Source organism: Balearica regulorum, chromosome 3, assembly GCF_011004875.1.
Source record: "Balearica regulorum gibbericeps isolate bBalReg1 chromosome 3, bBalReg1.pri, whole genome shotgun sequence".
Classification (NCBI taxonomy): Eukaryota; Metazoa; Chordata; class Aves; order Gruiformes; family Gruidae; genus Balearica; species Balearica regulorum.
In genome coordinates, this window is record NC_046186.1 from 98000051 (window position 1) to 98025091 (window position 25041).

General features: G+C 37.2%; 1 protein-coding gene across 4 annotated transcripts; it reads right to left on the minus strand.

The window, feature by feature from the left end:
- Nucleotides 1-99: 99 nt before the first annotated feature.
- On the minus strand, nt 100-24682 carry DYNC2LI1 (dynein cytoplasmic 2 light intermediate chain 1). 4 transcript variants are annotated; one of them, XM_075749129.1, is made up of 14 exons: nt 24530-24682; nt 23708-23825; nt 22423-22457; nt 21973-22042; nt 20872-20960; nt 18525-18711; nt 15273-15341; nt 13841-13918; nt 12214-12290; nt 11788-11858; nt 11235-11332; nt 9236-9328; nt 6141-6244; nt 100-1860 (listed from the first exon to the last, which is right to left on the minus strand). In XM_075749129.1, the coding sequence occupies exons 1-14, from the start codon at nt 24541-24543 to the stop codon at nt 1728-1730; spliced, it is 1236 nt and encodes a 411-aa protein (XP_075605244.1). In that variant the 5' UTR covers nt 24544-24682; the 3' UTR covers nt 100-1727. The 4 variants fall into 4 exon arrangements, with proteins under 4 accessions (XP_075605244.1, XP_075605242.1, XP_075605246.1 ...); XM_075749127.1 differs by having other exon boundaries at nt 18525-18723; XM_075749131.1 differs by lacking the exon at nt 6141-6244.
- Between the last annotated feature and the right edge of the window lie 359 nt (nt 24683-25041).

Here is a 25041-nt window from a genome sequence, read left to right on the forward strand (position 1 = left end):
TCTTTTTTCTAGAATTGTATTTTAATTCCTATGCTTTGTTTTGATACCATTTTGGGGATATGTAGAAAGGGAACAAACCAAATACGTGTAAAGAGAGAATTAAGAAATCACTCTACTTTAATCTTATGTGTACTATACAATCAATGAGTACATGATCTGTAAGCAATATAAAAGTTCCCTATAGTGTTTTTGTCTTGTAAATGATGGTAAATCAGAGAAGACATTTATATCTGTTCCTTCTTTTCATTCTCAAGTTCTTAATCTTGTTTTGGAAGCAGTTTTTAGAACAATGTTTTGTTAATAAAATGTCACTTTAACTAGGGGAAAAAAAAAAGTTGTTTGCCAGTTCTTGGAAGCAATGTAGTTTGCATCTTTGGAAATTATTCTCATGGGCTCACTAACATCCCAAAGAGTCTAATTTATCCATTTAATAAATATAAGGACCTCTCAAAATTGAGAGCGTAACAGACACAGAATTCCTAAATTTTATAACTTTTCATATTGAGCGAAGAAGTTATTTATTACAGAGGGATAGCTACAGCTTTCTTCAAGGAGGTAAGTGTATTTGTATCTTGAAATTCCATAAAAATAGAATGAGTTTAATTTGATACTTTTGCAATGATGCACTTTGTAACAAAGAATTTGAAATCCTCAAGTTTTAATGCAAGTTCTCCACTTAAGTGCCAGGCCACCATTTTTTCCCCATATCTTTAGGTACAATAGTCTGAAATACAAATGTTATATCAGAAAAACAGTTGGTGAACAAATACGTTAAAAATAACAAATAACTGTAAAGAGCTGGAAAGATATACATTAGTTTGCCTTTCCCATTTTTATGTGCATGTAGGGTTGTTCATCAGGGAACAATCTGATCTGACTGTTCAGGCATTTATTCTCTAACACGTCTTAGCTCTCAGGAGACACCTCTGGCTTGAATCTATATCTTGTCTTGTGTATTCTCAACACACTCAGGGCATCTCCTAACGGTGAGGATGGCTGTGGACAAAAAGCCCTACTTTGGTTAGGCTGGCATCTCACCAGCTTAGGCTGAATGTGAATCAATTATACTTCCACCACTAACCAGATATCTGCCAAATCAATTAGACTGACTTCCTAGCATTTGAATAGTTGACAGAAATGTCCATCTTCTAAATTCTGTGCAAAGTTGTTACAACATTATACATTGCAAGAAATAATTCCTGTATTAAACTACATGACACTGAAACAGAGATAAAGCAAACTTCTGAATTCAGGTCAAACATGGTTTTAATTCCCCTTTATTCTGTCAGTTTTTGTGGACCTATCCTATTCAAATACATCAAACAATGATGCAAATACATTCTTAAGCTTTACTTTTGAATTATATATGCAAAGAACTAGGAAAAGATGCCCAGCACACTTTACTATGCACTTCCATGCTTTGGGTGTGAAAACTTGTTTATATTTAAATATGTGTTTAGAACAGAAGCATTCAAAAATAAACCAAATAATGTGTTCCAACTTATAAAATAGGTAGAACTGAATAATGCCAGTCTTCATATTCAAACCCATCTCTGAACAATCCAGAATTCCCTTCTCCCCACTTCTTAAAACTCTGTGTCAGTACCAAGATATACTTAAATTTGGACTGAATGAATAATCAGCTCTTTTTGGTAAAAATAACAATAGGAGTGCTTAATAAATATTAATTTTGTAGCTTCAGATCATATATTTTCAACTGCATCATATTAAATTGCTAGCATAATGTTAAAATTATTGATTTTGTGAATGTTAAACTGAAGACGCCTATAGCAGTTCATCAGAGTCAAAATCCATTTCTTTCCAGGATTTAGAGGCATTTCTTTTGTATTGTTCAAGTTCCTAAAACAGAAACACATATACATACGTATTAATCTAATATCCGCATTACTCAAAGTTGTAAGATACATACATTAGCCACTTGAGCATTTAAAGCATGTACAAACATTCTTCACTGTAGAAAAAAGGTATTATATATTTTTTATCTTTAACAAAATTATACTAAAAATGCTATAAATTTTGCCACATTTGCTCTCCTACAGGGAGCTAGATTTTATGTATTTATTTATTTAAACCTAGGTATTTCTAGGGAAGAAGAAATTTTGTGTTGTGTCTTAGGCATTCAGTTTAAGAAACCTGGCTCCCTATGAACATACAGAAATGCAATACTGCAGGTGTTTCAAAAACAGAAAGCAGAATTACCCATCAGAAACTACTGTTTCACACACATGAAGTTGGGGCCTTTCAAGAAGCAAAATGGATTGCTAATTCCTTTAGGTTACAGAGAAAAAACTAGAAGAAAAAAGCCCACTTTCTATTTTTTCTTTTTTTAAAGCACAGGACTGCAATGAACTTCTGTAAGCTTATACATCACCAGTGATGCTAACTTTGAGAGCTGCCAGCAGACCTTAGAAACACCTGCAGAACAGGGGCTTGTCCAGAAAGCAGTAAGCAGAAATATATTTGAGAGGAATGCAATGACTGTTTAGGAAATCCACATACCACATCTGGTCAATCTATGGTACTGGAAAGTTGTGGAAATATTATTCATCATTGCTTGAGGTTTTTCAGGAAGTGTATTACTTAGCCAATGATGCCATGCTTTTACTTTGGTTTTGGTTTTCAATTAGTAGTTAAAATAAATATTCTTTCAGGTGCTACTGTTTAGTAGATTGAAAAGTTAGCATCTGCATGTAAAAATGAAATGCTAACTCAATGTTGTAATTAAAATTATGCATCTTCTAGGTAGTAATTAGATTATTAAAAGCAAACAGAAACTCAAGTTGTGGAGGTATAAATAAAGCATTTAGGTATGAAAGATGAGGCAGTCTACATTATGCTATACTTGACATCAGCTGAGTACTGGCAAGGTAGACAAATGACCTCGTTTCAGTCAGAAGTGCTACTAGGAATTTTGAAGCCTATAATAAAAGGTTCTAGCAACATTAACCAAACAACAATTTCATCTTCTGAATTTTATGTAGTGGTGCATATTTCTGAAGTTTTTTTCAGCAAAAATTAATTTAGAAATCACTAGGATTGCTTTTCATTCATTTCAGAATAAGAAGGCTTCCACCATATTTGCAGAAGACGATACTCTAAGGAGGTACTGTTAGACCTAACCATGTACTGCTTGCAATACAAAAAAAGTCATCATATCTTACTTAGATCTGGAAAAGAGGTGGACGTAAACTAGTGATTAGTATAAATGTAGCAAAGACCCTCAAAAGTGGGCATGTGTTTTATATGATTGCTATTCTGATTTTAATAGAATGGACTTAACAGAGTAAGGGAGGTTTCACTGTAGGTAAACAGATACCAGAACTGACAAAAGTAACAAAATTCACACCTGGTGAATTTAACACAAGTATTAATGATCAATCCAGAGCACAAAGGGAAGAAGAAGAAAAGAAAGGGCAGAGCAACAAAGAAATTTTCACCTAAAAATTGTATGGAAACAATAAATGGAATTTTCTCTCTCTCAGGAAATAACTTTGTCAGCAAAGGAAGAAGCTTTGCCAGCAGGGCAAAATTTTCAGAAAGCACCACAGATTTATGAGCAGTAAGAGGATTTTTAATTACTGCGTATTCTTCGTGATGCTTGCAGGAGTCTCGTTTTACAGTTAAGTAACTCACAGATGACTGACACAGAACATATTGTGTCTAGCCTAAATCTAGTAAGTCACATTATTAAATACACTTCTAGTACTACTGAACTGTTCTATCTCTAAGCCAGTCTTTACTCAGTATTTTCACTCCCTCAATATTAATATAAAATAATTATGATCTTGGAACACACTGAACTGTTGGAAACTTGGCAACAGTTAGGAATAGAAAGAATACTGTGATATTTTAAGGAGCACGTGTAATCTGATTTATGTTAAGTAAATAATTTCAATTCTAACAACTTTCTCAAAGGCTACAGGAAGGGGTAAAACTAGACAGTGAAGTTTTACATATAACGACAATACTGTCTGGGAGTCATGTCTACAGGTGTTGCCTAAATAACTAGCCTTACAAGTTTGTCATTTGACTAAACTGTTTCAAGAGGCAGATAATTTAGCAGAATTTATTTTGCTGTAATTTTAGCTAGCTGTAAGACAATTCAAAACAATACAGAAATGCAAAGTATCAAAACCACAGCATATATTAAAACTGTATTGCTATTCCACTACATACAGAAGTACAGAACAAAATCATAAATACTTATTTTGGAGACATATCTAGGTAAGCCTAACATATAAACAATGAGAAATGAAAGGAAAAAAAAAGGATTAAATGGGAGGACATTTACAAAAAATAATCTTTAATGAACTCAGTGATTCAGGAAGAAAAATGCTATCAGGAAAGTATACTTCCTTAGTTTTCACGTAAAATAGAAAGTCAAATAAATCCCCATAAGTCAGAAATGTAATGGAAAAATCTTTCAAATACCGCTTAAAGATCACTCCAGAGACCCTTTTGAAAAAGGGTACCTTCCTGCTCATGAAGTCCTATACTACAAACATAAGCAGAATTTTATAAGAGACTGTAACTATACAATCAGTTAAGAGATCCTCTCTCCAAGCTGAAAGAAGATCCTACAAAAGAATGTATCTCAATGTACGCCAGAATGTTCACACTAGCATTATGCCTCCTTTGTTTTCTGGGTACCAAGTGTAGGGGGCACAGATCAGATTCACAAGGAATAAACGATTGCAATCAATTTAAATATGCTTTCAATGCGCTCCAAGTGCTTTAAACATTATTAGTGCTAGCAACTTATCTGAGATGTCTCAACACTGGTAGAAAGGGGATTTTAAAAAATTTTTTAACCTTAATGCTTCTGTACATCTGTGTTTGTAAAAATTCTTCATCTGTCAAATGGGGAAGATCACAGCTAATCTCATAAAGGGATTGAGAAGAAAGACTTAACTGATGTTTGTGAGGCACTTGGGTAAGATAACATTACCACACAGTCTCAGAGAAAAAAAATTAATACTTTTGTGTTCAATGAAGTGTCTGAATGGCAGGTTGAGAAATAAGGTGCACAAAGAATAAGGATGATGAAAAGAAATACTGAACAATTGAATTGAGACATCAGCAAAATAGTATATGATCATGTAATTAAAGACAATACTATAATGTCTACAAACAAGGAGGAAAAATTAAGATTGTAAGAAAAGCCTTAATTGTTGCATTTCCTCAGTTCTGAGGGACTGACATGACTTAAACTTTCTTCTTAATGCAGTTTTTTACTGAAAGTACCCTCAATCTGGAACATGGTAAAAATAACCAAGTACTGAAACAAGGATTAAAAACCTTAAGCACCTAAACTTCAGTAGGAAATTCAATAACAGTGCTCTAATAATGCTCTTTTAGTTGCTATAATAAAAACCTACCCACAACCTTTGGCACCCATTTGGACATGCTTTTATGTGAAAATGAGAAAGCTTATTCCTGGCAGTTGAGTAAACATCTTAAATAACTTTTTCCTCCACAATATGAAGACTAGCACTTCCCCTCTGGAGAAAACAGAAGATGCTACTGCCCTGTTACCCATGTTAAGGTGCTTGTCATACTTCTGCCCAGTAACACTACCATGACCAAGGAGGTTTGTCACACAATATGCAGTCTTCTGTTTTGTTGAATGAGATTGACATTGTCTCCTGCCCTTCTGCAATATGGTCACATCAGTGAAGTATGCTGAAAAAAAATACAGCTTTCGTTCTGTTGGCCATCACAGTCTCAACCTCAGACAGCTGCAGATCTGACACCGAAGTGACTTTTAGTTGTGAATGACGTGGTTAATTAGGTCACTCCTATTTTAGGGGTAATAGGACTATGCTTCCTTGTGAGATGTTATAAAACCTCCTCTTCCTTTGTTTAAGACTTGTTAAAGTCTTAACAGTTACAGCCCTGTTCATTGAGATCTGCTTCCATTACTGCTTGTCAGCTGACACTAAACAGCACCAGGCATCTTCCTTTGGTTTTTTTGTTGTTTGGGTGTTGGGGTTTTTTTTGTATACTTCGTGGCATTAGCCTTCAGCTAAAACTGGTACCAATCCCTAAAGTAATACCTTTGTGTAACAAGGATCTGTCTGTGTGAACTTTGCACTGTGTGACACTGCCTGCTTAAGTACCTGACTGGGAGGCTCTCCCATTCTTTGGGCTCAAGGTTAGCTTTACCATTTGCTTCAATGGATGAAGCTGCAGTCACGTGTCCATATGAAAAAGGTCCAGGCACCTAGTTTGAGTATTAGCAGTACAAGGCATAACAGGATAGCTAAAACCTGAAACAAACAAAAGCCTTCAAAAAGACACCTTAGAGTACTTACCTCTGTGGTAGAGAGGATTTCTAAAGGAAACAGAGCAGGCACCCCATGTCCCATCTCACTGCCACAAACATTTAGAAGGAACTAAGGAACACGACTTTCATGCACTCCTAGGTGCTCACAGATGCAGGCAGTATATGTGTAGCCATAACTGACAATGTTTTTTTAAAAGATCTCACTCTTATTCAAGTTACGTGTGTACCTAAAATGAAATTAAGGTGACCTTAAAGCATCAAAAGCCAAAAACCTAGCAGAGAGTGGAGAGAAACGGCCATCTTGTTTGTTTTATGTGGGCTGTATGAAGAGTTAACAGCAAGCTACATGTTTAAGGCCTAATAAATATGCAAAAGGAATGTTTTTCTTGAAGCTTGCAAACCCTGAAGAGAACACAAAATTCCAGTCATTCCCAGCGAGAATCTAATAGTTAAGAAATACATTACAAATGTAAATTCCAAAAAGGTCCCTGATGCTGTAGTCTCTCTTTCAGAGCTTAACTCTAGAGAATGAAAAAGCAGTAAACAATTGCAACAGCACTATTTGATATAAACCTGCATGTTGTACGTCTGTGGGGTAAGAAGTAGGAAAAGAATTCTGAAAGGACATAATTGAGGAAGAGATACGTGCTCTGACTTGAATAAAGGCACAGTGAGGAAAGGATAGGCTCAGAGAGTTTTCCAGAGAAAAAAGGTCTAGGAATAGCATGGTAGGTCTCATAGTCAACTCCGAAAATATTAAGGAGGCAAAATAATCTGGTCTAAAAGAAAACATTCTTGTGACAGGGTGCTGATGAGCTGGACTCTTATCTGATATGCTTTTTGGCTGTAGAAGTTAAACACTAGCTGACAGCTAGTACATGGGAGTGAGCCAGGTACTTTCTTGTTTCTGTATTTTTTAAAAAACTGCTTTCTAATTTTATACTCGAGAACTTAACCTTTTACTCTGCTAGAGTGTACAATCCCTAGCTGCAGACAAACCCTTCAACCAAGGTTACAAAGTTGGAATTTATTTAATTAAACTTTGTATTGCCACAGTTATCTATAAATCTATTACAGTATTATTGAACAGTCCTGACCGAGACTGGAATGTCAGTTGGGTATGCTAGTTCTTCTATCAGACTCAGTGACAGGGGCTATATGTTGTTTCTGTTGCTATGTTTGTGTGTTTATTTTTCCTTTAAAGCTTATCTTTGAGATAAACAAGCAAACTGGTTATCACCCAGAGTCCAAAGGGGCATATTAATTAACCAAAAGCAACCAAGAAAAATGATAACATCCACTTCAATGATTAAAAATATATATGAAACTTTCAATTGCATTATGATTTCATTAGCAACATGTTGCATATTAAACATCTGAATATACTGTTCCTCCTACACAATAGATATAATGAGACTCTATAAAGACTGTCAGACTTACGCTGCATTTAAAATGTTGCTTTAAAAATGTGGCACTTTTCATATAACTGGGAAATCCAAAGACACTTCAAGAATCACTGCAACTACAGAGTTCTTTTCTTTTAGATGTATATTCCTATCTTGGTGCATTTCAAATTGAATTAAATTCTAGGACTATAAAACATTTTAATAATGTGCAAATAATCTTAGAATAATTGAACTTCCTGATAGAGAAGTTTAGAAAATAGCTGCAGATAACAAAAAGTAATTTTCTCTTTAATGCTCAGATTACTTGTAGTAGTCTAACTAAAAGAAGCTACACTGGTTTGCAATGCCCTTGAACAGATTAAGATTCTAAAAGCCTGTCTGTTGTTTAGAAACAGAAAATTAATAATTTCCTGTATGATTTAATCAATGCATACCAGTATCTGCTTTTGCAAGACGTAAGTATTAGCTAAAAATAAGCAACCTAGTACAACACATAGTTATTTTGAGATATATAGATATACAGAGTATGAGATTACATTATAAATTCCAAAAGCAATGTGCTTTACAAATTTTAATGATTTCTAAGACTGCTCTTGATGTAACAGAAATTCAGAACTGATGCCTACATTAACAGGATATTATAGGTAATGTGCAAGTTCAAAGACTGCAGAGTATTCTTGAAATTGCTTTATTCTTTTGCATTATGAATGTATTTCTTTGGATCAGGTAACTACAGGTTTTACTACATGTTGTGGTTTAGCCCCCACCGGCAGCTGAGCACTACGTGGCTGCTCACTCACTCCTCCCCCTCTCCCGGTGGGATGGGGAGGACAATTGGAAGAAAAAGGTAAAACTCGTGGGTTGGGATAAGGACAGTTTCTCTGCACAAATGCAGGGAAATGCAGAAACGCTTCAAAATTAATAAGAAAAAAAGAAAAGACCCTTTCCCCACTAAAGGTCTTTCCTGGAATTCAGGAGTTAAGCCAAATATCACTATGTGGAATAATTCTGTTCACTCTGTTTAAGATAAAATGTACATAGCCTGCAAACTCCAGTCAGAAATGTTATCTCAGTACCTTTCCAGTTTAAATAAATAGTTTTGAAGGAGAAAGACAAAAATGAAAAAAGTAAACAGCCCCTACCCCAAACCTTGATACCACTTCCTAGACTTCCTGCTAGTCAACACCCAAATGACAGTAGAGGGTGCAGAAACAAAGAAATTACTGCCAAGAAAGCTTCCCTACGATATTATTTTAGTGAAATAATTCTGGAAGACAGTTAGAGGGAAATTTTGAATTATTCATTTCTACAGAAACTACAGAGCCAAAACTTTGAGATCTAACAATGTTCTACCGACTTCACGTGTACCAATGGAAAAAACCCAACCAACTAAGCTGAAAACTGAAGTTGAAGTTATTTAAAGGCAAAAAGGGGATGACGAGTACATTCTACAATTAGTTCAGCAATGCTGGCGGTTCTGGAATACCTGACTGTGAAGAACAACTGGAGAACTACCACACACCTGGTTTTTCTGAGCTCTCATGACATCAACTTCATACTCGGCATACTGTACATCCTGTGCAGGGTCTTTGGTATCTTGTAAATCACTGGAACTCTAAAAGAAGAAATGACAAAAACCCAAATGATAAAATTTATCTTCTGTTCTTTTAACAAGAAAATGCCATGCTGTAGGTCTAATGGAAGAATTTGCTTTTGATACAAACATATTAAAATCTTGCATTAGATTAAAAAAACTCCTTAGATTGGTAAAATGATGAGAAAGTTAGTAGTGCGGTTAGATCTTAAAGGAAAGAAAATATTCTTATTTGGTAGTTGTTTATTATTCTCTCCTCAGAATAAAAACATCATTTCTGGCCCATGACATTTGGGCATAGTTAAGGTTGCTTTTGCTAGAGCATTTAATATTCAAGATGAGAATTGACTTCCGGTTACCAGAAGCGTTACTTCAGTAGCTGAGGAATTGATTACTATCTTTTTGCCAAATACCTGAATTTCCATTTACTAACTTTGAGGGAACTATAATTCCAAAGAAGGAAATGCACTAATAGGAAGAAAAAAAATTCTTTATTTGATAGTGTAAGTGTTGTCCTGCACGTTTCTCCTTACTCATAACAAATGGAAAGTAGCAAGAAGGCAATCATACATATGATGGAATAAAATAAAGCAGAATCATACTTACTATTAGATGAGGTGATAGAAAAAGACATTTCCAATGCATAAAGACAGATTTAAAGTTTAATGCGTGTTTTGGAACCAAAACAGAAGACTGGGAATCTATGTGGCAGCTCTTCTTTAAATCTTCTTTAATTAGACTGATACCTTACAACACTGATGGAGCTTGCAAGATGAGAAATGTACTCATTTCTCCAGCTGTTTCTAGGGGAGTTCAGGAGTTATTGGGTGGTGGTGGTGGTGGTGAGAGGAATGTTTGTTTATTGTATTTTAAAAGGCTATGAGGAAAAATAACATGAAAAATAAGAGTTCTGTATAGTTTCTGAAAAGTAAAGTTTGGTCTTTATCATGTTGGGGCATACTGTACTGAGAACTGCATCTTAGTGGTAATTTATTTTGGTCACAAACTACCTGAAATAATTTGTATGCTTTGATATGTAGCAGTCAAGTGAGCGGGAAAGGGTGAATTCAGACTCTTCCTCACCAAAAAAGGAGATCCACAGACTGAAAACTAGAAAAAGCCCAGTTTGTGCACCATAATTTGAGGCAGTTTCATAGCCCTGACTGACCTCCTTGCCTGCCCAGGTAAGCCGCAGGACAGGAGATGGACAGGCATAAAGAACCGATACAGCCCAGTACACAAGGAGAAAGCAGCAGCCTGTATGTGCTCAGGTCAAATAGAAAAGAATTCTGATTTCCTAACAGCAATTACTTCTATCAAAAAGAAGTATTTGGGGATTTGCCTCTTGGGACCAGAAACTTCTGAAACATGTACGAGATTTATCACTACGTAGGTGCCAAGGGATTCTAATTACCTTGCAAATCCAAACACTTCCCATAGCAAAATGACAGATTTTGGCAAGGAACTCTAACACACTCGCCTCATTCAAAGCCTCATGCCAAGGAGAACAAGGATCAGCAGCTTCTTGCAGCCACGCAGAGCTCTCCTCTTGGAATATCGCTGTCATTTGGTTTAGGCATTAGGGGATATGTCACCTCAAAAAATTCCAAAAACGTTGAGTATAGCTTGTCTCTCAATACAATGAAAAGCAATGGTATAATTTTGGAAAAAACAGGATTAGAACAGAACTTTCATTATTACTAAATGTAGGAAGGAGACTGAAGATGCAGAAGCTAATCATCAAAGCACCACTACATACAAATCTCTATCTTTTAAAAAAAATGTAGGAATGAAAATGGCTGGAAGAAACAGGACTGCAAAGTGAGACTGAAATTCCAGTCACTGGACTTGAAAGACAAAAATTAATAGTGATATTACTACTATTCTATGAGAAAAGCAGCTGTGCAGCAGACATGTAAATACCTACCTTGGGAGGAAATGTCTTCTCAAATACTTTTTTCCACAGTTCCAATGGTGTGTTTGCACGCATCTTTCCAATATCACTATCGCAGGCGGGTGGGGGTCCTAAGGATTACAGCACAGCACAAAGTAATACAAGTATGTTCTTGTAACAATATAAATTATCAAATCATTTTGGATAATGATCCCTCTAATTTAATATTTTATCTTCTATAGTGACAAGCTGCAAGAAGTTTGAAAAAACATTGATCTCCTCCTGTGAAATGGGCTGAGCGGCACTGTATATTATATTTCCTTTTATATCATGGCTTGTTGGTTCTTTACTATTTGAAGAAGTCCTGATACTTTATTAAAACTACCTAACAAAACTGCACAAGTAAGTCTCAATAATATAAATACTGAATCGTAGTTTTAAACTTTCTTAGCCATTTCCTGCAATAATCTGTTGAGACAGATGCTGACATGCTATAATTTAACTGTATTTTTTATTTCCTTATAATCTTTTTCTTGTTTTCAAAAACAATTAAGCAACAAACATGATGAACAGGAAATATTCTAACCTATTTGGCTGAGCGAATCCAGGCCTGATGGTATAAATAGAGGCTTGTTGTGATCCACTGATACAGACTTGCTAAACAGAAAAAAGAAAATGTATCAAGTGAGCATTTAGCAATCAATGAAAAATGACATAGTTCTAGCCAAGATTAGACTTTTATTGGGCTTTTCCTACAAATACACGTAAATAAAAATCTACTTAATTCTAGTGGTGACTATGTTTCTAATCCATCTGTTTTGGAATCAAAACCAAGGACTTATCACTGTCCTGTGCAGCGATAAGCAGCTGAGATACAGGGGTAAAAGTCCATGAACAAGAATCTTTCAGACATCATATTTAAGGAAAAAAATTGTTTTGGTGATTAAAATACTTTTTAAGTACTTTTAGACTCTGGGCAAGACATTTAATAGTCGGACAACAATTATGTTACCTTTTATCATAGCCAAATGCCAAGTGATTAATAAGAACACGGGCTTTCAGCAGGAGAGCCTCAGATTTGCTGGTAAACTAAATGAATCAGAAAACAAAATATACATTATGATCTTCAATCACAGAAATATTACATTATGTCATTTGCATAGAGGATTTCAGATAGACCCTGGCTAATTACTAACCTCAATAAATTTGGTATATGTTCACTGAATTTACTAGAATAAAAATCTCACCCTCCGTTTCCAAAACATGAATGTATTTGTCACTGAATATATAGATCAAGATACATGAAATGAAAAATAGTATAAATAAAGGTTAAAGAATAAATTTAAAAATATTGATTCACAACTTTTGAAGTATGCACATTGAGACACACTTTTTTTGCTCAAGACTCATGAGTTATTAAGATTTTAAACTACATTAAAAATTATCCAGAATACCATAAATGTTTAGAAATGTAATGAATAGCTAAAATTGTTCACACATCAGAGAAGCAGCTTGAGAGTGGCAGAACCAGTTGAGATTTATCAGAAAGCAGCTCCCAGAATATCTTCCCAAACAGCATGCTTTTTTCTGTCTAAGGGCTTTTGTATCCCAACAGATTCATGGCTTTGAGAAAGAAGTCAGATCCCTACTGTGGGAAATGAAGTTTCTCTCACTCATTTAAATAGGAATCAGGATTTAGCAGCTAAGAGTTTTAGGCTCCTAGTTCTTCACTTTTTATAACAATAATGCTTAAATACTTTTAAAAAAATTAAATCAAGACAGTTATATTCTCAGTTAACAAAAGATGAATTCACATGTCAAAGCACAAAAGCTGTACAATTTTACATGGATGCAAAAGGATGTGCTGTGATTATAACAATTTAAAACCAACATAAGTTGTTTGGTAATCAAAATAAGCCACTATTAAATATTATTTATTACCTAAATGATGGTTGATACAATTAGAACCATATTCTGATGTAGGGAGAGACCAAGAGGCAGCTTCTTTGGATTGTGAACCTGAGCATGCATGTTTCTGCCTTTACTCAGGAGATGATCTGCCAAACTAAAAATCAACTTATACCCACATAAATACTTCACTGTTCTCATGGTCGGCAGTTCCTACTCATTACTGTAAAAAAATCCCTGTCTTTATTCTTCAACACTGTAAATACGGCAATTGGGTAACTGCCGTGAAGACAAGCCCTTGGATCTAAGTTTTAAAATCTACTGAAGCCAGGTCACTAGACATAAGTTCACACTTCTACCAAAAAGGCCAGTTCTCTAATTCTGTCTAGGGTGATCACTTTTTCCTGTTCTCCTTTCTTGTACCAAAAAAATTTTGCCAGGTGTGCAGGAAACTTAGCACAGGAACTGAGTTGGCTAACAGATAACTGTTTCTATTTAGTTTTTGCTGATATTGGGAATTATGTAGTTTGTTTGTTCACAAGGTATATCCCTCCATCCCCTGCCAAACCCTGTAACCTGTCTGACAGATTAGCCTATGAAGAAATCTACTGTAAAACCAATTAATTCTCATTTTCTCTAGGAGTTTTACATTACTATTTTTTAAAATATTGTTTTGTAACACAAATATTGCTCATCTTGTCTATCCTTAGTTAGAAAGTGAATATACATACCACTAATGATGCTCCATAATAATGTGAAACAAACCGAAGTGTCTTGCTTATTATTTTCCTCATTTCAGAGTCAAACTCCTGAAAAAGTTGATATTGGAACATATACATAAGAAACAAACCCCAAAATATTACAGCTAGAATTTTTTTTTTTTTTGTAAACTGCAGTGCACTTAGGCTACAATATATGAGGCTTTCAGCTGTCAGCATAATTATATCTTAAGACAGAATCAGTAACAGCCTACTCTGAAAAGAAATGTCACAATTTCCCTTTGTTTCTTTTTTACAGAGGGAGCCTAATTCAGGCAATATGTTAGTCCAGAAAAAGTTTCTTAATTGGGAATGTGTATTTAATTTTCAGTTGAATTTGTTTCATTTTGGTTTAAATTTTTGGATGTAGAAATACTGCCTATTAGAAGAATAAGGACTTTTTTCTTTTTTGTGAAAATATTTAACTTTCAGTAAACCTTTGGGTATATGCTCTCTAAATTCTAATATCTGTAAGATTTGAAAGGTGCATAAAAATACCTTTTCATCAATGATTTTTTCAATATAAGATCATACAGATGGCCTTCCCTGGATAAACTGGGCAAAAACCTGGTCCCAGTGGGCCTGCAGGAGTCTGTCCGTAGACTCCAATAGAATTAGGCTGTTATTCTCTGCTTATTGCATGACAGTCACTGATTTTTAAAGAGGTCATAGCTCAGCAGAAAGCCTCAGTATGAAAGAAGGCACAGTACCTTATTAATAAAGAATTAAGTAACTCAGAGTCAGCCAAGTATCAATGCACTATGTAGTCATTCAGAGAAGCACAGGCTGCCAGCCTGTTCTAGTTTCTCATGATCAAGTGTGGCTTGAAAACTGAGTATGTATTCGTTTGGATTTTTAACGTCCTGGGAGAAAATCCAGCAGTACTATGACATTTCTTTCCTCTCCCCTCTAAAAGATGCAATTATTCATTTGTCTCTAAAAACTTAAGAGGTACTTAAAAAAAAAAAGTTCCAGACTGAAATGAGACTTTACAGTTCATGCTGCCACACCTGCCAAGAAATCTGGCCAGCTGACTTGAGAGATGCCCCTCGTTCACTGCCATAAATTTAGAGCTGCTGTCAGAAGGGGCACATGGAGCTGGAATTCTCTCATTATCAAAGGAAGTCCTCAACATGATGTTTTCTTTCTTCCCTCTTTGGTCTGCAGCAACTTATCTCTCAACATTTTCCAAGTACATCTCAAAAATTATCAATTTGGGAGTGGTTTGTGAAGGAATGACAGTATGCCTTACATAATGCTGTTGGATGGAAAGATTTTTTTGTGGTAGAAGTCTGACTGGCCATACTTTTGTTCAAATGATTCCTATTATATTACCAAGCTTTTAGTATATAGAATCTTTACCAGACTCTTTTAATTATTAAAAAAATAATTAAGTATTACTTACATGAAAAATATCATATTTGCTTCCAATTATCACCAAGGGTATTGGAAAAGGGTCAACTAATTCATAATCCTATTAAAAAGATATATGACAGTTAAGCAATGTAAACAAACTGTGGAAGATTGCAACTGTTAAAACAACTGAAAGGGGTTAAAATTAATTCACAGAAGACAGGGTCTATTTTTTCAAAACTTTACGTAGATGAATAAACCTTAATATGCTATCCATACCATATTCTACAATTTTCTCATTTTCTTCATAAATGGTTGGGAAATAATCCCTCTGAGCAGTCAGAACACTTACTGTGTTCAGGACTCTTATGCTATATACTCCAGCTCCAACATTAGATGGGAAAGGAAGAGAGAAAACCCCCCATATATTCACCGAACAGCTGCCAGATTGGATTAGTAGAACTGGCTCTTTGACACACTCCCCCTCCTTGCATCATATCCAAAGCAATACGGACAAAACCTCATGAAAATTAAGCTGAATTATTTGCCTGTGTCACACATTTGTCCTCCCCACCTCACATTTTCCAAACTCTTAAAAAATACTTCATATGATTTTCAAATGTTTGATATCAGCAGAAAGAAGAACATCACCTAACAACCATGAAAATACAAATCAATACCAATGGACAAAAAACAGCTCTGGGGATGTACATTTAACTGTTAAATAGTTAACTTCCGATAAAAGTTTTAATAAGTAGGTTACAATAATTCCCAAGTCATCCGGAAGTTTTTCCTATTAATCTTTTGATTGTGGAAGTAATTTTTGACTATGGACTTGTGGCGGGTTGACCCTGGCTGAGGGCCAGGTGCCCACCAGAGCCGCTCTATCACTCCCCTCTTTCATTAGACAGGGGAGAAAAGCTACAATAAAAGAAAACTTACGGATCGAGATAAGGACAGGGAGAGAGCATTCTCTAATTATCATCACGAGCAAAACAGACCGAACTTAGAGAGGGAATTCATCTTATTTATTACTAAGCAAAACAGAGCAGAGGAATGAGAAATAAAACCAAAATCTTAAAACGCCTCCCCCCACCCCTCCCATCTTCCCGGGCTCAACTTCACTCCCGGCTTCAACCTCCGCCCCCCCCAGCGGCACAGGGGGACGGGGAGTGGGGGTTATGGTCAGTTCCTCACGCGGTGTTTCTGCCGCTTCTTCATCCTCAGGGGGAGGACTCCTCTCATCATTCCCCTGCTCCAGCATGGAGTCCCTCTCACGGGAGACAGTCCTTCACGGCCTTCTCCAACATGAGTCTCCTCCACGGGGTGCAGACCTTCAGGAGCAAACTGCTCCAGCGTGGGTCCCCCACGGGGTCACAAGTCCTGTCAGCAAACCTGCTCTGGCGTGGGCTCCTCTCTCCACGGCTCCACAGGTCCTGCCAGGAACTTGCTCCAGCGCGGGCTTCCCACGGGGTCACAGCCTCCTTCAGGTGTCTCCACCTGCTTCGGCGTGGGGTCCTCCACGGGCTGCAGGTGGAATCTCTACACCCCCTCATCCTCCCTCCATGGGCTGCAGGGGAACAGCCTGCTTCACCATGGTCTTCACCACGGGCTGCAGGGGAATCTTGCTCCGGCGCCTGGAGCACCTCCTCCCCCTCCTTCTTCACTGACCTTGGTGTCTGCAGATGTTCTTACATCTTCTCACTCCTCTCTCTGGCTGCAAAAGCGCTCTCTAACTGTTTTTCTTTTTCTTAAATATGTTATCACAGAGGCGCTGATTGGCTTGGCCTTGGCCAGCGGCAGGTCCGTCTTGGAGCCGGCTGGCATTGGCTCTGTCAGACACAGGGGAAGCTTCTAGCAGCTTCTCACAGAAGCCACCCCTGTAGCCCCCCCCGCTACCAAAACCTTGCCACGCAAAACCAACACAGGACTACTGTACATGCATCCAGTCTGCAGTTGATATACTTGTGCTTTATCATTATAGCAAATAATTCTTTATCTAGGCCAATGGAACTTATCTAAACCTTAAAAAAACCCTCTTAAGAACCTCATCCTGTTTATCATAAAAATATGTCTAGCTATAAAAAGCCAAGTAAAAATCTGTGTAAACTGTCATTTCCTTTGACTATAAAAGATAGTATTTCCTCCCACTAAATTAACATAATTTTTTCTTGAACAATGATGAAAGTCTACAGAACTGAGGAGTAACATAACATTTTGTTTGTATCCTTTCTGGTTTTTATAATGAAGGCTGAATAGAAATTCTAGTTTAGAAGGTATAATTGTGTTCCCTAGAAGGCAAATATAACAAGTCTTCTCTTCTTAATAGTTAATGGCATTATTCTTTCTACTTATTGAAAAAAGTTTGTAGTTTTCTGATATGGAAGGCCTTATACATAAACTTGATACTGTGGTCATGATTTATTGCCAAATGTGCTTGTAGGCATTTTCTTTTCGTGAATTACTTTCTCTCAAAGTAAAAACCAAAATCATAATCCAGCAGATCCCAAACCCTATACTCTAAATCTACTGAGTGTTGCATATGTTGCTTTCTCAAAAATTTTAAGTGACTTTAAAATTTTTGAGCTACAGAAGCATTTGCTGTATTGCAGCATTTTATAGAAGTTAGAGTAACTAGATTTATGTGCCAAGGCTTTGAATTGTTGAATACTTATTTATGCATTATATACACACAACATTTGCAGAGGTTTAATGCACAATGACTTTTCATTTCTATTGCGCATAATCTAGTTTAGCTTTTCCAGAGATTTAGTTAGCAATTATGTTTAAAGGACTGATGTTAACATTTCTGAAACTTTATAATTTAATTAGTTGTCAGATTATCAAAAGGCATTGAGTTTGTGATAGACATTTAAATAAATGCAAAGTATATAGTCATGTTGATGGCTGTTATAACTATATTCTTTGCTTAAATTTGTACCTTCAGCTAGTCTCTTGCTAGATGACTTTTGTACATTCTAGTTTTCATCTTCATTTTAAAAAGATGAGGGGGGAAAAAAAGCAAACTGCTACTCTAAAACTATTTCTTTTGATTGGTGTAACATGCCATAACAATCACATTAGATATCTAACAAAAAGATATAAGAAACCTTCTTTCCTTGTTTCTGCTCTTATTGAATTTTTATTAAATTGCTATAATTTTCCAGTGAACAGGTTCATCTACATCAAATGGATTTTCAGTCATGCATAAAAATCTAAAAGAGTTGTTTATGATTTTCAAAAGCATTATCTTTAACTGTATAAAGGCCTGTGACATCTGGAGAAAATATTAGAAGTAACTTACTGGGTGATCCCTCTGCAGATTGTTCCGCATCCTCTGTTTAATTTCAGTAGCTACTTCAGGATTTGTCTTTTCTAGTTTGCTTAAAATTTTGTTCACATGGTTCCTGGTGACCTGCAGAAGTTTCTCCATAGTAGTCCAGAGTTCGTTAGGTTTGGACAAATCCAATACAAGAACTACAGCAAATGACCTATTAAAAAGGCTTTATTTGATCACATCTTTAGTGCATTAGACAATTAACATTTTCATATACAACCATACCTGTAGTACAAATGGTGAAAGCAGACACTGTGAAAATACAAACTCTATGATATAATTAAATGTGACAACAGAGACAGATGGCTTTTTCAAGGATATTCTGAGCTCTGAAGAAACCTTTCCATTGCCTCTTGTTCAGAACTATTAATTTAGCAACTGTCCATTAGAGGTTTTTGGAGACTGTATCTATCAAACTTTGTTTCTGGAGACTTTGTTTCAAAGCAGTAAAATATACAAATATCCTGAGCCCATTTAGCTCCTTCTTCTGACTGGACACTTCTTCTCTCATGTATCCCTGACATCCGATACCTCCACAATCCCAGGTGAAGCCATGTTAGCAAATGGTTAGGATCTTTCCTAACCATTAGTGTATTAGAAAGTTCTATACTTTCATTATTCTTTTGTAATATGAAATAGAAAAAACTGGTTAAGGGCAATATTCTGTATCATGGACTGTGCTAATTAGCTGGAAGCTCACATAAGCATGTGAGAAAGCCTTCTTGAAAGATGAACGGAAGAAGTCAGAGTCCTCAAGACATACTTAGCAATGACCAGGTTTTTAAAGGTGGATTATGATGAAAAATGTTTACATATCAATTCCTCTCCTCCCAGACCCCTGCATCCCGAAACTCTAACTGCATTAAAGTGCAACTGCAAAGAGGAACATTGCAAATGCAGACATTTGACTGGACACAATCATTCTTTCACATTCTATCCTGACTTGAAAAAGGGGATTCCAGATCAGAGTGGTATTAGAAAGACCACAAAGCAAAGTGAATGTCCAATTTCACTTTAAAATGCTGTGGGGAAAAAAAAAAAAAGTCTGGTGAAAAGTCTCTTGGTGAAACTAGATATAGTTCATGAAACTTTTTTAAAAGGAAATTGCTTGACACATGATAAAACCAGTGAAAAGCACTTATATTTAAGTTGAAATGGTAGAATTTTGAGCAGTATGTTAAAATACTGCCTTATGAACACAAGTGGTCTGAGAGAACAATGTTGCTATCCCATCACAGAATCTTAAGATCATCCACATCAGAAGATTTCTTATCAGTAAAAAGGGAAGAAAAGACTGATGGAGGTGGAGCTCAGTTAAGTTCACTTAGGCAATAGTTGAAAAATGATAGTTGACTTTTTCTCCCAAGCTCTTCTAGAAACAAAAAGCTTCACACACCAGAAACGTTGTGGTTTTTCTTTTCCTTCTGTATTAGTCTCTCATTCAATAATGGCATTATCTCAAGAGCCACAACAGTAGCAAATGTACATGATAAAAATTGTATCTATTTTTTTTCTCTCACAAAAGTTAAAGCTCACTACCAAAGAAATAAAGCAATGCATCAAAATTCAAAATGTATCTTTTGATCCTTTTCTCCCCTTCCTCTTTCAACTCCATCTTCCCTAACCAGAAGAACTTTAAATGCTCCCCCCATCATCTTATCATTTCTCCACAGAACTCTTCTTTATGCATTTCTTCTTCCTATGCTAGTCCATCACTTCTATGGATTTCTCTCACTACATTCTCTTAATTCTCTCTAAATTCTTGTTTCCTTTTGTCTTCAAATCATGTCAATAGCTTTAGTCCCTCTCAGAAACATCATCTCTCTTGTATGATGTTCTTCTCATCAGATGGTCACTTCGCTTCCCAAAAATCCAGATTTTTTTCACAATTTTTTGCCTTTTCACCCTAAAATACTGCCCCTCACAGAGATAGCATATATGTTTGCATACAGAAGTAGGAAGCCAGATTTTTTTTTTGTTTGCCCCAAAGTTGCTTTTTCTGCTTTTTCAGAGCGTAGAGATACTATGTCTTCTCTTTTTCTGTATTTCCTGTTCTATCTATTTAACGCTAGCCCATTTCCTTCATGTTACTGTCTTTTCCTGTTGTTGGAGATTGCTAAGAACATGGCTTATTAGGAGAGAACCGTCTAAAGGAAGGTCAGAGCATCAGTAGTATTACCATGATTTTTACAAAGCTTCACAAATGTTCTATCTTAAATTTTGAAGGAGTTTCCCACAATAAAAGGTCTAGAGATTTACTTATGTTTGAAGGAAAGCTGAAATTAACTTTGGAATTGTAATATTAATCACTTACCTTATGTTGTTGCTAGTGATTGGTATTCGAATCAGTTCTAGTAATGAGGTTCCACCACCTAGTTCCCAAAAGTGAGCTACATCTTTAGGCTGTAAAAGCATTTTTTTATGTTAGAAATGTGTGCTTCCATGCAATGCCAAGAGAAGATCTTCATCTGATAAACTGGCTTTTCAGGCACGTCACTCAGAACAAGAGCATGTATTATTTCACTAGTATTTTGTACAAACCAAAACGAAACACACACCCCCCCCCCCCCCTTCCCATGTTCAAGAAATCCCATACAACGCTTACGAAAGACTCCTGGCGTACCTATGGCATCTTGATAAATGATTACAGTAAAGTAAAAAAGTCAGGAAGCAGCATGATTAATGATAAACATTTTAAAAAATCAGGTTCTCTTCCCTTTTTATTTATTGCAGCTCAAGACGAATGCTTTTTGAGAAGTTTGCAACTGGAAAAGTAATGAATTGCTACCTTTGTCTTTAGTTTCTGGGAAAAGTTTTACGTGATTTTTGTCTTTCAGAGTCAGATTTTCCACTCCCTGCTTCAGTAACAGAAACAGCAATTACCTGCAGCAATAGTTACTGCTGCTGGGCAGTGTGGTGCTGTGATGGGAATGGGTTCAACATTTCTGTTAACATAATCTGCAGCACAAAATTTAGTGATATGGACACACAAACCAAAAATTTAACTATAATTTAACATCCTCTAAGATGACTGTTTTTCTCATAAAAATGGTTGTAAATTATCTTCATTGGTTTGTACTCATTTTGCATTTTAAAGACCCAGTTAAAGGCATGCATCCTATGTTACTCAAACATGACAAAGAAGGTAGTTTTTATAAATGAATCTGATTGCTTTGTGTTACACTTTGGTCTCTTATCTACTGTGTTTTAGTGAGAGGGAAAAACATATTACAGATTAAAACACAAAATTATGCTAGCTAATTTTAATAAAATGATACGCAAAAACCCCTTTATGTTTCACAAACAATAAGCTAAAAACCCTAAGGTTCTTACACATAAAAATAAAGCACATGTTTTTATATGTGTGTGTGTATACATATAAAGATATAGTAAACTATAATTTCTGGATACTCACTGAATTGTGTCTCCTTGCCCTTCTTCCAAAAGTATATTCCAAGGCTAATGTTGGCTTTGGAATCTCTTCCCTATGCAAGGAAAAATAACTTCATTTTGCCAAGATCCTCTAATTCTACTGTTACTAAATTACATTTTTTCAGTCAGTTCAGAATTTGGCTTAGAAACAGCAGTAGAGAGAGGAAACAGGTCTCAGTTGCTGAAGACAGGAGAAGTAGCAGCACCAATCTGAATAGATGGCCCTTAAGCTCCTTAATAGGAGGAGGACTGAAGGGTCAGATGACAGGTAGTAATGAAGGGAAATAAGTTTATCCACAAGTAATCAACTGCTCACGGAAGACATCATCTCTGTGTGTGTATATATATATATAATGAACTACCACACAATATAACTATTTATGCTAAATTCTAATCCACAGTTGAAAACTACTTTTAAAAATTTAACACATACCTCTCAAGACACCGCAGTATAACAGTGGTCTTTCCCTGGGAATTAAAAACAAGGAAGAACCCTACTGTAATGTCATTAAAGCATAAAAGTTGTATCACTAAATGAAACTCGCTCATTTAACATTTCAATAATAAAGTACCAGAAAAGTGTAAACCTATGTAATTATTTGTGGCCTTATAGTGGAAACTTAACTGCCAACTTTCTGTCAGAATCAAGTTACACTACCATTATTATAATTATAAATTAATAGACATGACAAAGAGGAATGGTGTGCTTAATATTAGACATTAGTGATCAGTCTGGCCAACTCTGTTAAACTGTTTAACAGGTTTTAATGATTAATAATACATTTATTTAATGTTTAGTTTCCACTGGAATTATTACTGATAAGATGGAAATAAAAAGAATGCTTAAAATACAAATAAACATACAGAAAAATATGTCTTTACACTCTTGAAATTCAGACACCAAGTACCATGCCACACTGAAGGGGCTAGCACTTCTATTGTTTACTCCTGTGTATTTTCCTATCTCAAAAAAATCAGTGAATTTCATGTAAATTTGAAATCAGCTTAAAGTCACTGTTTTTTCTCTGAAAAAAAGTAATTTAAAAATTGCTCATCAGAGGTTGTACATATACCAATCCTTCTAAAATAAAAACTGTATTCTTAAAAATATGACTCACTTGGTCAAAAAGGCAAATATTTCATTATTTACTTTTCAAATAAATGTTAACAGAACAAAACTATCACATTATTAATGACCCACCTTATGGGACAATGAGGTAAACCAACTTTGGACATGTAGAATCATGAGCATGCAATCACTGATAACACATGTTCAAATCTGTCTGACATAGATACAGACACAATTCATAGCAGAATGCCAAGGCCTCTATTTACAACAAAACTGGTAGGAATGCACTTAAATTGGATTGTTACCAGTTGAACCTCTACAAGGGGAAATTTGACACGTCAGACAATTAAAGAGGGTAGCATTATTTCTGGCAGTTACTTTTACAAAAATTAATGAAACCAAACCTCAAAGAATTAGCATGTTATCGATAACAATGGTTGAAGTTTTGACTCTCCAAACCATAAACTTGAGCTTCTCAGTTGTCATAATGTCTAATTGGTCCACACTCTGTGGAATGCCTGCTCTCTGCTGAATCAGAACATGAAATACTTTGTCTTTAGAATTAAGTGGGCCACAGACTTAGCAGATATTTTCCCTGACACAAACCACGTTCAAAGAAAGCACAGCATAATACAGCATTTAGCCTTACCCCATTCTTGCTGCCCATAAATAATAGTGATTTTTCCCAAACTTCCACACGCTTGGCATTGTCATCAGGGTTTTCTGTCTTCTCCACTTCAGCTATAGCAAGATCCCATAAAGTATCACTAGTTGGAAAAAACAGAGCGTCATTAGAGAAAACCAATGGAGCCTTGAGCATAATTCCTGAAAATATCTAAATGGATAAATGAAGGGTAATGCATATTATTACTATTTCTCTGCTTGTCAAAGTACTTCTTCTAACAAAACTAGGTTAAAACGCCCCAGGTAACCGCTACAGGCAATAGCGGTTTGTAGCGGGAGGCTTAGCTTGAGTACATTTCAGACACTTTTAAAAGGTTTTCTAACGATTAAGGCTTCTCACAGCCCCTGCAGGTCAGGCTGTCAGTCTCTGGAGTCGGGAGCTCCCGGACGCCGGCACCGGAGGAGCCGACGACGGGCCTCAGGGGGCTGGGGAGGGCTCAGGACCTGCCCTCGGTGTCCCGGGGAAGCTACTGCTCGGAGCAAGGAGAGCTTCCCCTTCTCAGCTCCCCCATGGCCACCTGCGGGCGGGGTGGGTGGGTAAGGCCTCCCTCTTTTCTGTCCGGTCCCTAACAGGAGCGGCCGGCTCCTCGCACCCAGGGCGAAGAGTACCCCCATCCTGCCCCCGGCCCCGCTCGCTTTCGGGGCCAGAGGTCGAAACGGCCCCTTTTACACCTCCCTCCCTCCCTCCCTCCTTCCTCCAGGCTGTCCTCCCCGGCCGCCAGCTCCTTCCCCACACGGCAGCGGGGGCGAACCTCTCCCACCGAGCCCGGGCAGGGCTCCCCGTTACCTGGCCTTGGGCATCGCTCTTCGGGGCCCGGGCCTAGCTCCCCGTCACCATGGGAACCGCGCAGGGCACGCTGGGAGGTGTAGTTCCGCGGAGGGGACGGACGGCGGAAGGGAGCGGAGGCCGCTTCCCAGCGGGCCCGTGCCGCGGACTCGCCCCGCCTTCCGGCCCGGCGCTGGCAGCGGCTTCCGCAGCGGTGGCGACGCTTATCTCGCCCCAGCCTTCCCCGCTGCTGCGGTGCTGTTCGCCGGCAGTGTGCGTGCTGCAGGGCCGCCCCCCGTGGCCGGCGGCAGCTTCTCTGTCGGTTGTCCGCCCTGCGGCGCGCTCAGCCGCCTCGGGGGCCGGGCCCCTGAGGTGAATGAAGACCCGCGGTGGTTCCACCCAGGTTCCTGCCCGCCCCCGGGGTCCCGGAGTTGCTCGTAGACCCGCAGCTGCTTTTGTTTTTCGGGTGTTGAAAATGGCGGCCTGCCTTAATACCGGAGTGAGCGGCGCTGGCGTGAGGGGTGGCGGAGTCG